At 37.2% G+C, this 12202-nt stretch overlaps 3 protein-coding genes across 6 annotated transcripts; 1 reads left to right on the forward strand and 2 right to left on the reverse strand.

The window, feature by feature from the left end:
- LOC114716273 (phosphatidylinositol/phosphatidylcholine transfer protein SFH12) lies at positions 1 to 4622 on the reverse strand. Of its 4 annotated transcripts, none has more exons than XM_028901257.1 (8): positions 4371 to 4622; positions 3883 to 4033; positions 3315 to 3693; positions 2815 to 2966; positions 1918 to 2013; positions 1410 to 1666; positions 1041 to 1261; positions 1 to 632 (listed from the first exon to the last, which is right to left on the reverse strand). In XM_028901257.1, the coding sequence occupies exons 3-8, from the start codon at positions 3666 to 3668 to the stop codon at positions 258 to 260; spliced, it is 1455 nt and encodes a 484-aa protein (XP_028757090.1). In that variant the 5' UTR covers positions 3669 to 3693; positions 3883 to 4033; positions 4371 to 4622; the 3' UTR covers positions 1 to 257. The 4 variants fall into 4 exon arrangements, with proteins under 4 accessions (XP_028757090.1, XP_028757092.1, XP_028757091.1 ...); XM_028901259.1 differs by having other exon boundaries at positions 4024 to 4077; XM_028901258.1 differs by having other exon boundaries at positions 3923 to 4077.
- A 1204-nt stretch (positions 4623 to 5826) lies between these two features.
- LOC114716276 (uncharacterized protein YraH) lies at positions 5827 to 6465 on the forward strand. The gene is made up of 3 exons (XM_028901265.1): positions 5827 to 5951; positions 6082 to 6244; positions 6328 to 6465. Exons 1-3 carry the CDS (start codon positions 5827 to 5829, stop codon positions 6463 to 6465), a joined length of 426 nt encoding a protein of 141 aa, XP_028757098.1.
- A 2177-nt stretch (positions 6466 to 8642) lies between these two features.
- LOC114716275 (ubiquitin-conjugating enzyme E2 7) lies at positions 8643 to 12202 on the reverse strand. The gene is made up of 6 exons (XM_028901264.1): positions 11970 to 12202; positions 11734 to 11836; positions 10512 to 10609; positions 10336 to 10436; positions 9538 to 9615; positions 8643 to 9018 (listed from the first exon to the last, which is right to left on the reverse strand). The coding sequence occupies exons 1-6, from the start codon at positions 12010 to 12012 to the stop codon at positions 8941 to 8943; spliced, it is 501 nt and encodes a 166-aa protein (XP_028757097.1). The 5' UTR covers positions 12013 to 12202; the 3' UTR covers positions 8643 to 8940.

A 12202-nucleotide genomic window follows, 5' to 3' on the forward strand; every position in this document is an offset into this window, starting at 1 on the left:
TTTTTCCACAGCGTAAAGGCTCTAATATAACCTCAAATAAAAATACAAAATTTCGAACAACAATTTGAGAATCATCCGTTTTGCGCAGACAGGAATCTACAGAACTTAATTAAACACTCATTAAAACTTATTGTAAGGACAAGGATAACAGCACGTCCTGATTCAAGAAAACAAAAGGAAAGAAAGCACACTCGTCCTACTAGGTTTCCCCAAAAAGCATTCACCTACGAGTAAAACTTAAGTTGGCAGGTCTTACATCATAAGGGCAAATTACGACTACTAGGATCAAATAATCCAGCACTAAAAGCAATGAAAACCCAAAATATGAGAACGGTTATGATAGCAGTTCTCAACAAGTGAACATAATTACCGAGTAGGTGGCCATCTAATTCAAGGGATGGATGTGACGATGGAGAATCCTCGTTGTCACTAATGTCAGCTTCGCTGTCGATCCCGCTGCTGGTCCCAGTTGCATAAGGTAGCCGCATATCCCTCCTGCCAGATTTAAAACATTTCATGCAAGTGCAGCTACCTCCAAGATATGATGGCAGTGTCGGTAGAAAGTCACAAAGAACCTTCTGATACATCTCTCCTTCTATTTTCAACTTCTTCCTGGTAATTGGCTTCAAAACCTTCAGCCAAAGAACAGGGGGGGGGAAAAAAAAACAATTCAAATCCTATGGTTCAGATGCTCATGTTAGATCAAATCAAAATCAGCATAAATAAATCATCCAAAGGACGTAAAATGCAATTGCTGATAACAACATGCAGACATGCAGATAAGCAATTAATCATAAGGGAAGCTTGACACTACTATCGTTGGGCTGCATTATATTAAAGAGGTCAATACTGTCACACCAGAGATTGTCAAGGAAGATAGGAAAATCCGTTTCTCAATCATAAAACTCTCATCAATGCCATCGCTTGCTTATACTTCACAACCGACCTCAACCACATCCAAAAGAAGGGCCATTTTGAAGCACTTCTCTTCCTGCGTTCTTTGCCATTATAAGCCAAATAAATTCGATAGTAACGTTTACCTGAATAAAAGTCTGGGCAACAACACGAACAACTGCTGGAAGTCGTATGACAAGCAAACAACCAAGAAGGTTAGGAAAGTGATCTTGCAGAAGGGAAGAACAAGATCTCATCATTTGCATGGGAATTCTCAACGGAGATAACCCTTCACAGTCCACCAATACTGTAATTTGAGGGTTGTCTGCATCAATCAAGTGCAAGACTCCATATTCTACCTGTGATACTGCAGCAACAACCATGAATGTTATTTAAACATAGCAAGCGATAAGACTATGGAACTAGATATGTTTGATAGAAAATCAAATGAGAAAGGAAAAATATTACTGCACAAAACACAGCATATTTAGGAACTAAAGGTAAGAAAAACATACTGACTGCCTGAGCAAATCGAGGTTTATCTTGTGATACCAAAGTTCTGCAAGCAATGCCAAGCCTGACAATGAGGCAAGGTCGGTTCATCACGTCAGAACCATGCCAAAACACCAAATCTGACCACATTTCGAGCTCTTCTCCTGAAAGAATTCTGTAAGTTTCCCTCCAGCGAACTGTTTTCTTGACAGAGGCAAGGAAGCTTGAAAAGTCATTGTTCGAAGCTGTATAAAACCTCCGGAGCTCATGCTCATTAATTCTGCATAAATACTACCAAATCACGGTCGCTGCCGTAGAAGCCAAAAAAACCAAGAAACGTGCAAGTAAATGCGTTATTGCTAACTTCTAAGCAGCTCCTCGCAAGGATTTCAGAATTTGCCAGAAGAAACACACCTTACAATTTTAAGAATATCCAGTAACACAATCTACTAGGAAATTTTTTCATATCATTATAAGCACAACAGAGTATCTTCTGAAATGGTTCTGTGAACGCCTGGTGGTTATGAATACCTTTCTGACAAAGTGATCCCTTGATTTTCCAGTTCTTTGTAGAGTTGAATCAACCACTTTTCAGATTCTACAATTTGAGGAGCTGTCTCGCAATGACTGCAAAATGCATTGAAAATAGGAGCTTGCAAGCATAACATGTATAAGCAAGAATACATCCAGGTTAGATTGTGGTAGGAGTAAATATCTAAATTATACTGTTCAGATACATGGTGCAACAGATATCAATATCCTACATTACTTTTGGAGAAAGCCGTAGCCCCCTAGCAAAGTAGATCACATCCCTTAAGGTTTAATGGATCTTTTGAAAGGTCTAAAATCTCGGGAGTTTACAATGATTTTGAATGTCTAAAAAATATATAACGAGAAAGAAAAGGGCTCAGTTAGACTGTAAAAACACATAGGCAGTACCATCAAGTTTCAATAAAATCACCAACCTTCTACAGATTTTTAACCAATCTCAAGTTACGGAAACTATTTCGGTGTCTTCCAGTCAAAATCACTTTACTTTGCACCAAATTTTGCGGATGGATTACCATACTCGCAGACCAGTAACTTACGCCCAAATAGTCATCTGATTCTCAGAAACAGTCATCTCTGATGGCAGTATTTCACAAAAATGCTGCCAGTCATAATTTAGTAACAATCGAGCCGAATAATTTTGCGCATCACAAAACATTCTCAACAGGTACTCGAATGAAATGACTGGAAATTGGGGACCTAAACTAAAACTGAACAAAAAAGATTGAAAATACTATAACCTAACTAATTGAAGCCGTCAAGGTGGAAAAGTATTATTTTTTTCATTTTCAGAACGTACATGCAATAATTCGTTTATGAATTAATCTAAATCAGGAGGAATGAGACGCATCAAACATATTCATTAACAACTTCGCCTACCTTGTCTGTGAAGTAGCCTGCACTGAAGATGATTCTGAGCATACTTCTAAATCAGGGGAATCAGTATGACAATCTGTCGCTCCATCACTACATTCTGATTGATCATTGAAAGCCGTCGCAATTGAAAGAACTAGTAAAGGCCTCGATAGGATCTTGTAGCAAAGAAATCTATTAGCTATTGACTCATAAATATAACCCCACTTAGGATGCCAGGGAAAGGAAAAGACCAAAAAAATAGCAAATAAATAAAGACATCCACCTTATAAAAAAAAGGCAAAAGGGGGGAGGGGTAATTATAGCATACTATAGCAATGATTTCAGATCATACTATCTCCTGTTGCATCTCTACTGATATTGCAAGATGCTAAATATGCTGGTGCTTATGTGATTGTAGAAGAAGCCATCCAAGAAAAGCAAAACTTTTTTAAAACCAAGCTCTATTGTGTACCTAAAGCTTTTTCCAAACATCATGAGAACTTCAAAAATCTGTAATTACAAACCTGCATGCTTTTGACCAAACTTTTGAAGGGTGCCCATCTCTGAATCCATTTGAATGGTGGATAACAAAGGATTTGTAAAGCCTGAATGCTTCTCCATACAATTGGACACCTGTTTTTTGAGAACCTCCTTACAGACTCTAACGCAGCAACTTTAAGTAAGAAAAAGGTCAAATGACCCACACTACTACTTCCAAAAACACCATGGGTCAACGAAACAAGCTGTTCATAGTTTTTCTGGGCAAAACTTTTAGGGCGAGACGCAACTAGCGATTGGTTATATGCTTTTTTTCCAGTGACGAGATTGCCTGTCTTAGAATTCTTACTTGAGTTAGAGTAACTCAACGTGTCTCCCATTTATACCGCGTGAATGAGACGTTCCCTGCCAAGCAGCACAACAAAAGTATGTTTTCAAATTCAAGAAATTATAGCAGATAAGATTATATTGCAGTGACATCTATCCATCATCAAGAATAAATTTAACTATTATACGGTACAACTGAAGCTGAGAGAGCTGGATTATGAGAAGTGACTAAACGAGTGAACAGTAATATTAATAACAGCAAGTAACCCGAGATCAATATGCTGTCTCTACAATGTAGAAAGCTCACATAATTGTAGTTTCAACTACTTCCAAATGAGCTGTGCAAACATGGGCGCAGATGCAACGCTGCGAAAAAGCAAAAAAGCATCCACGCCTGAAAATAATCACCTCAAAGCCTCTGTGCAGAAATAAAGCCGATCAAGATGACATCGTTTCATCCCCCTAAGTAACAAACGAAATAATTATGAACTTGCTGTCTTGAAAATCCTAAGTTGTCACTGAGACGGCAATTTATTGTGAAATAATTCAATTCAAATAAATATTGTAATCCAGGAGAAAATGCTGTCAATTGTGAATACGTAGCTAGCAGGATTTCATAATTTAGAGAGGCCTGTAGGTATGAGCACGAAAATGGCAAAATTATTCTGAGTAGTTGCTAAAAACTCCGATTAACATAAAAACCAATTTATCCGGATAAACAGAAAACAAGGCGTTGAAAGCTTTCAAAGCATCACCTGAAAGATTATTTCAACTTAGGGTGTCAGCAACTCAGCATTAGGGGGCAACAAAGACAACAGAAAGGTCAGACGGAAGCTATAGAGCAGATCAGATCAGACAGCTTTTCTCGAACAATGGATCAGTGTTAGACCTCACAGAAATTGCGAGAACAATTAGGACCCCGAGCAATTATCAACCATCCGGAGCTCCCTGCACCTGTCAAACGCGTTCGGTGGAAATTGGCGCACATTTTGTGAATGTCCCATGCGCAGTATGAATTCGCGCGTTGATTCGTTTATTTATTAATATTATATTTGGGGGTATCATCCTCTGCTGTCCCTTTACAGCATCGCAAAACAGCCGCTGATCAGAACAGATGTTAGAATTATGAATTATTTTTTTTACATTTTATGTTAAGATAGTGCCGTGCTATCCAACAGAAGAATTTATTTACATTTTTTCTCCACTTGGATAATTAGTTTTTTTTTCTTATTTTGTTATACATCCTTGGATAAGTTTTATAATTCATATAGTTTCCTTTCCTCAGAAAAAAATGATAGAATCAACGATAGAGGGTCTTTTGATTCTAATAAAAGCATTTTTAAAAAATAATTTCATAAAAATTGAGATAAAATTTTCTTATGTAATTATTTTGTATATCATAAAATTATTTTTAAAATCATACCTTTTTATAAATAGTGTATAATATGGACAATAAGTTATTCGCTTATCCAACCCAATAATTATTTTCGGCCAACAAATGTAAAGGGCTGATCCGCTCTGTTGTGATCTGAACAGCAGAACATGGGCTCGCCCCGCGTTGTTTTCCAGGGCCGTGAACGGATGGTGTTTGTGTATTATTGAAAGTTAATGCATTTCGTGCCATTTGTGAAATTATATTGACAAACTGCTTAATTATTAATGTGACGTGACCGCTTGAGTGGATTTATTTATTTCTCTGCATTTCAAATTTTGTGATTCATTTATACTTTGACAGAAATAAAGCAAGATTTTGATGGATATGGTACCGTATGTTACACTGGGCCGGTAACTAGTTTGAATATCGGGAGAAAATCGAAATGAATGAGTATAATCATAAATTAATGAGCCGAGATAAACGTGCTTGAATTAAGGAGTGATATGTTTGTTAAAAGGGGATTTAACTTGTCAGTAGAGACAATAAAAATCGAATCTTAAAAATAAATTAGAGTCTATATATGGAATATAGTTTTTAATTTCAGGAGAGATCTCTGTAAATTTCTTGAAATAGTGAATAGATGTATTCATGAGCCCGAGGGATATAATGCGGGAGGGAGGAGGAGTGGACACGAAGGAAAATATATGCATGCAGTCCACGTGTACAACCCAGGAAAAAGTGCCACGCACGCAGACGTTTGAGCATACGTGGATGATCCCAAGCAAGAAGGATTAAAACGGGAAGCTGCGAGAAGAAACCGGCAAAACAATCCATCAATGGCATCGAATCTCAGGTCGGCGTATGGGTACACCGTCGTTTACGTACAAGACGTATCCAAGTCGGTGGCTTTTTATGCCGATGCATTCGGCTGCGACGTTCGCTGCGTGCACGAATCAAACAGGTACCGCCTATTCAAATCCAAACCCTTGTCAGATCATTTTGAATTAGCATGCGATGTTGTGTGTGTGTGTGTGTGTATGTATATGTATACATGGAATCGCCAAATAATAATATGAACAAGAATAGGTCAGATGGGGAGAGTTAGACAGCGGGCAGACCACGATTGCTTTCACTCCGATGCACCAGCACGAGACGGATGATCTGACCGGAAAGGTCCAAGCACCTCGATCCAATCGAGAAAGACAGCCGGTCGAGGTTTGTTTTGTTTATGACGACGTGGATGCTGCCTACGAGGTACAATTAGATTATGTGCGCGGTTTTGAAATAATACCTCGAATCATGCATGATGACAATGACGCTGGTTTTGATTGGAACAGAGGGCGATAGAGAAAGGAGCAGTGGGAATAAGGGAGCCAGAGGAAAAGGAGTGGGGCCAGAAGGTTGGGTACGTCAGAGATATTGACGGCATAGTGGTGAGGATGGGAGGCCGAGTGAATCCACCCGGCAAACGTTAGTCCCACTGATCATCTTCAACTTCCAATCTGGTGTTTCATGAGGCTGCATATGCGTTGCCCTATGTTCCAACTGTTTTCCGGTTAATAATGCAAAGACTACAATAAATGTCTTCAGTGTAACTTCACTTTTCAGTTAATCTTTTTTTTTTTTTTTTGCCATAAGTTATCGTGTCATTATAAAGGATGCATTTGAATAATTTGATTCATCAGCAGATGCTAGACGCATAACATCGTCCTAGGCGCGCGCGCATGCATACATCCATTTATATATATATATATATATATATATATATATATATATTTACAGTTTTTTTTTTGGGGTACAAAAATGTTATTTACATTTTAACAATTGGGATGGATTATGGATATGTTGGCAAGTGACTGCTTTTATTTACCACTTTACCGTGTCTGGTTTATAAGTTCCGGCTTTAATTTAATCGTTTTGCAAAGGGGAAAAGAAAAAGAATGTAGCTTTAATTTTCCGCCTTAATCTGCTTGTTACGCAGCTTCATCCCCCAATTTTTAGTTACCATTATTTTAAAAATAATCTCGTACAATTATTGCCTTAAAACATGGTCTTCATAAAGACATAAACATTAAGAATTTTTACACACTTCAGTACAAACTATAAAAGGCTTGTAAGGAATTAAATAATTCTATTTTAAATCGAAATTAAAATTTGCCTTCGCATTTAAATTTTTTGGAAATATCACGTTAAAAATTGAAATTTATAACTTATAATCCTCCAATAAAAATATCTTCTACAAACCGGATTTCATTTTCCTCTAACCGCGATAGTAAAAGTAGGGGTGCGCATCAAGCCCAAATACCCGCTAAGCTCGTCCAAGCCTGAAGAAAAATTACCCAGCCCAGCCCAAAAAAAAAAGAGCCCAAAAAAGAATGAGTATCTTTGGGTTGGGCATTTTATGGGTAGGGCTGGGCATCGGGCAGGACATGTTGTCCTGTCTATTTGGCCCTGCCCAGATTATATTTATATATATTATAATTTATAAAATAATATTAATATATTACATTTCTTTACCTAAAAAAAATTATTCCCTCCTCTTTGCAATTTAATTTATTATTGTTATATGCCTGTTAGTTTTCCATCTTAGGGATCTAATTTTTCTAAAACAGCAATAGTATCTTGCTTTTAACTTTTTTATGAGCTTTATTGAGTACATCCTATTGTGTGTTGCTGTTGTAATGTTGGTTATTTATAAGCCCATCTTCCCTTATATGTCATTAACAACTTTCTTTGTTAGAGAATGGAGTTTAGGGTTTAATTATCTGAATTATATGTTTTATTTTTTTATTTAATTTATATTTAGTTATTTTGTATTAATTTTGTATGAAAAATCATATGATGGAAAGAAGTTTTTTAGTTGTATGGACTACTAACTACATTGTATCACATAATAAGTGTTTGCATATTAAAAGTGATTATATTAAACTATTATAAGATTTTAAGATTTTTTATTTATCTTTTTACAATTATTTCACCATATTTTTATATGGTCTGTATTATTTCTTTTAACCCATTGCTTCAATTTTAATATCTTTTTACAATCATTTAAGTAACATTTAATTTTTGCCACTTGAATGGATAATTAAGCTTCTGTTACATCGTCATCTCCAATCCTCAATAGAATATCTCAATATGCTTCAACCCCTCTTTAATTTTTTCAAATGTTTTATTCTTTTCTCAACTTTATGAGATTGATGCAAACCATTTGAATTTCAAGGCTTTAATTACAATCTTGAGAGTTGTTTTGTTCTAAATAGATTATGAATATTATTTATTTAGATATTTGCTAAGACTTGTTTTAAATTATTTCTGGATAATTTCAATGTGCAAAAATGTAAAATTATGAAATGTAATTTTCAGTTATGAACGAAATTTTTTTACATGTAATATCGGCAAGTCATCACTATTTGGGCAACGAAACCCGCTCTGCCCAGCCCAAAATGGTTAGGGTTTCTATGGGTAAGGCTGGACAGCGGGCTGCAAAATGCAGCCCGTTCATATTTCGGGCCGGGCATCGGGTAGAGAGTCCTGTCCTGCCCAGCACTGCTCATGTACACCCCTAAATAAAAGAACGCAGAAATCTTTGGGTTGAGCTGGAAGGCGAAAGGACAAAATCACAAGGGGCGCAGCATAACATGCACGGTCCCAGTGTTCAGAGAAAGACTAATGCTGTCACTCAAATTTTATCAGTAAGGTTATGCAAATGAACAAAGAAATTTTCCAATTGACTAGTAAACAAACATTAGCCAAAAACATTTAGATTTTAGACTGGAGTTGGCTTTTGCAAATCATGAAAAGAGGCCCTGCAGAGCAGAAACAAAACGGAACTGAAGAATAGATGACTTCCTATAGCAATTCCACATGGATCAAAGTAGCCGGTGATCCATGACAAATGGCGTTATACATGTCTCCCAGTTCACTTAAGCAGGATGAGCTTGGCCCATAAGTCATAGCATTTCTTGTGACTTCCTCACGCAGCGGCTCACCTTTTTCTTGAAATCATCTCTCTTATCCCTCCACTCTTTCTGCAATAACACCACACCAACGAAAATTCAGAATCTCTACATGGAAGCATTGTAACACCAGAAAAGTGTGTCGCTAGAAAAGCATGACTTCTCCAAGAAAAGAAATTGTGCCTTTGGTTAGGCATGAGACTAAGCTCGCGTTTCTCTGGACAAGTGACTAAGTTCAGACCTTTCGCTTTTAAGTTGAATAAAAATCCTCCTTGGTCAAAAAGGACCATGACAATGACAACAACAACAATGACCCTTATCGTCAAGAGTGTGCCTCATATACAAGGATAGAAGTAATATAAGAATGAACAATGCCTGTAGTTAACTCACAGATACTCATGCGAGTGTTTGTGGTTCCCAAAATACAACTGAGACAAAATACATCTAGGATGCAAAACATAAGCACTACATAAGTTTTTTTCCTCCGTTCCCTCCCTTTTTCTTTCTTTCTTTTTTTTTTTTTTGGGAGGGGGTGTCTGAGTGGGGATGTGCGGAGTATAATAACGTAAACAAGAGAAATTGTCAACTCACCGCAGCTTCGACATTTGCAGGAGACTCATCATTAGGACTAGAAAGCATTGATATGATACTCAATACTATACTCTCTACCTGCAAAACAGCAATATCATAGTTACTAGTGCATAGGTCATCAATAGCTTTACAAGTCATATCATAGGTAACACAATTCAGATGTTGAGGACAAGCAGTCGCACCCCGTTCACCAAAGACGTCCAAGCAGGGTTATTAACGGAAAACAAGCATGTTCGCTATTTTGATCAGATCCAGTGATTTTGTAAAGCAATGGATTTGACATTACACTTCTTCACACTACAACTTTCAAGCCATTACAAACGTGCAAGAACTGAAGCTACTTAGGAGCCTTTCCGTTTAACTATAATTTCAGAGACCACTAAAAATGATAATCATAAAAGTTTTATCAAAGATAAGGGTTAGCATATTCAACTTCCAATATCTAGTTGACCAATATCATCTTCCTTTGGAGTTGCATATTGCAGAGAGTTTGAATTGAACACTGAATATGCACATAATGTCCACAACCAAACCACATGATTAAAAACCAGTATAAAAAATCGTATCATATGATTTGCTTCAGCACACATTTGCACATTACAATATTGTAACATAATCATTAAACAAGAGTATGCTAAAGGTGTCAGATTAAACAGCAGCAATCTCAAATTTCTAGCACCAAACGGACTCGGTCACAGACTCAGAGCACTGAAGCCAAGGTAGCAATTTAAGAATGAAAGAAGAAGTTCTCGCATTGAAGGGAAAAAAATAAGATGATGGTTGCATATTTTGACATACCGTATGAACAGGCATCCAGCGCTCACTTGCAAGCTCATAACCATTGGGATCATCACCTGGAGGATGAAGAATTGATATGCAAACCCGACCATCAGGATATACTGCACATGATAAGCAGCACAAGTTAGTTTCATGTTACGTTTAACAGAGCAACATTACAAGTTAGGGAAAACAACCATTGGGATGCCAGATTTCTGATGTGAATTTCACTGTCGGCGGACTATTTGGGTAATTGGATGGGAAACTCATGATCGCGTTGAAAAATCCTCCCTCACTATGAGAAATTCAGATAATAAACATAAAACAGAACGGTTGTCAGTAAAACTCAAGCAGTACACTAACATGGAAATAATAGTAATAAAAATATTAATGAGCAGAACTGTTATAAATATGGAAACTTCAGATAGTAATTAATATCCCACTATAATGGATCTAAAACAAAAGTAGCTCCCACAATATAGAGAATTTAAACCAACCACTGGACAAATCTCAAGAATTTGCAACACACTTGATAACTTGGATAAGTGTCAAAATAGGAACCTAGAAATTGCATTATATGCAATATAATCTATTTTCCATTTATCATATCTCCCAAAATCATTCTTCATTATTCTTTCTTTCAATTCAAATTCAAAGGGTCACACGATGTTCACACGATGGATAAGTAAAAGCTTCAATAATGCCCACTTCTTTTTCCCGTTTTTCTCTGAACTCTCAGCAATGATACAGAGAAACTAAAACAAGGGCTCATATTATCATCAATCTGTCGAATTCATGGCAGACACGCAACAATGTCATTAAATTACCAATCATCAAAAACCGAAGCATAACTAGGAGATTTTCCAGAAACCCGGCTCTAGCCCTAGGAGTTGCATTATATGCAATATAATCCAATTTCCATTATTCATGTCTCCCAATATCATTCTTTATTATTCTTTCTTTCAACTCTAATATGCAATATAATCTATTTCCCATTATTCATGTCTCCCAACATCATTCTTTATTATTCTTTCTTTCAACTCTAATTCAAAGGATCGCTTGATGGATTAGTAAAAGCTTCAACGGTGCCCGCTTTTTCTTCTGTTTTCTCTTAATTCTCAAGAATGATATCGAGCAACAAAAACAGGGGCTCATATTCTGATCAGTTCGATGAATTCACCATGTTAGGGCAGACGAGCAACAATCTCATTAATTCCAAGGTATTAGCAATCACGAAAAAAAGAAGGACTTTAAACGACTTAATTAGGTGACCCTGGGGAACCCTCAACCCCATAAGCGCCCGCAATCAAAGAATTTTTAAAGCATATATACATAAAGCAAATCTAAAATTCCAAATAGCAATCGTGAATCGGATTACTTTTTGCGGTGAAAAGTAAAAGAAATACGATATGAACTTACTAGAGAGTATCCGGGGGTCCAATTATCGTCACACTCCATTCAAAAACGTTGTTTTCATCAACCAAACCTGCGGAGAACCCATCAACCGGATTCTTGCAAAGATCTGCAATCAAGAGAAGGAAAAGCCAATCACAACATCGCGGAAAATCCACGCGAAACCCTTTGCGACTGCCGGCAAATCAAAAGGCCACAAAGGCAGAGAGCATCAAAGAGAGGACTTTTAAGTGACCCCTCACCTTTGAGTTGCTTCTGAAGGAGGAGGCTTGCTTGAGACGCCATCAATAAACAGGGATGGGACCAAGAGCTCCAGCAATCGAAATTTGAGAGCTGAGGAGTGAGAGCTCTGAGATTTTGAAGAAAAAGGAGAAATCAAAGAGAGTCACGCAAAGCCGACACTTCGATTATTTATAGAGAGACGGTTCCGAATGGCGAATGCGGCGTTGGGCGACTGCCAATTCCAGTCACTGGG

Source organism: Neltuma alba, unplaced genomic scaffold (genome assembly GCF_004799145.2).
Source record: "Neltuma alba isolate B1F8T4 unplaced genomic scaffold, ASM479914v2 tig00011648_pilon, whole genome shotgun sequence".
Classification (NCBI taxonomy): Eukaryota; Viridiplantae; Streptophyta; class Magnoliopsida; order Fabales; family Fabaceae; genus Neltuma; species Neltuma alba.

Coding starts and splice junctions, on each gene's coding strand:
- LOC114716273 (XM_028901257.1), bottom strand. CDS start 3,668: ATGGGAGACACGTTGAGTTACTCTAACTCAAGTAAGAATTCTAAGACA. Junction 1,262..1,409: donor TCGATTTGCTCAGGCAGTCA/GTATGTTTTTCT, acceptor TTGTTGCTGCAG/TATCACAGGTAGAATATGGA. Junction 633..1,040: donor TTGCCCAGACTTTTATTCAG/GTAAACGTTACT, acceptor CTTTGGCTGAAG/GTTTTGAAGCCAATTACCAG.
- LOC114716276 (XM_028901265.1), top strand. CDS start 5,827: ATGGCATCGAATCTCAGGTCGGCGTATGGGTACACCGTCGTTTACGTA. Junction 5,952..6,081: donor TGCGTGCACGAATCAAACAG/GTACCGCCTATT, acceptor AGAATAGGTCAG/ATGGGGAGAGTTAGACAGCG. Junction 6,245..6,327: donor ACGTGGATGCTGCCTACGAG/GTACAATTAGAT, acceptor TGATTGGAACAG/AGGGCGATAGAGAAAGGAGC.
- LOC114716275 (XM_028901264.1), bottom strand. CDS start 12,012: ATGGCGTCTCAAGCAAGCCTCCTCCTTCAGAAGCAACTCAAAG. Junction 11,837..11,969: donor CCTTCAGAAGCAACTCAAAG/GTGAGGGGTCAC, acceptor TCTTGATTGCAG/ATCTTTGCAAGAATCCGGTT. Junction 10,437..10,511: donor AGAAATCTGGCATCCCAATG/GTTGTTTTCCCT, acceptor TATCATGTGCAG/TATATCCTGATGGTCGGGTT.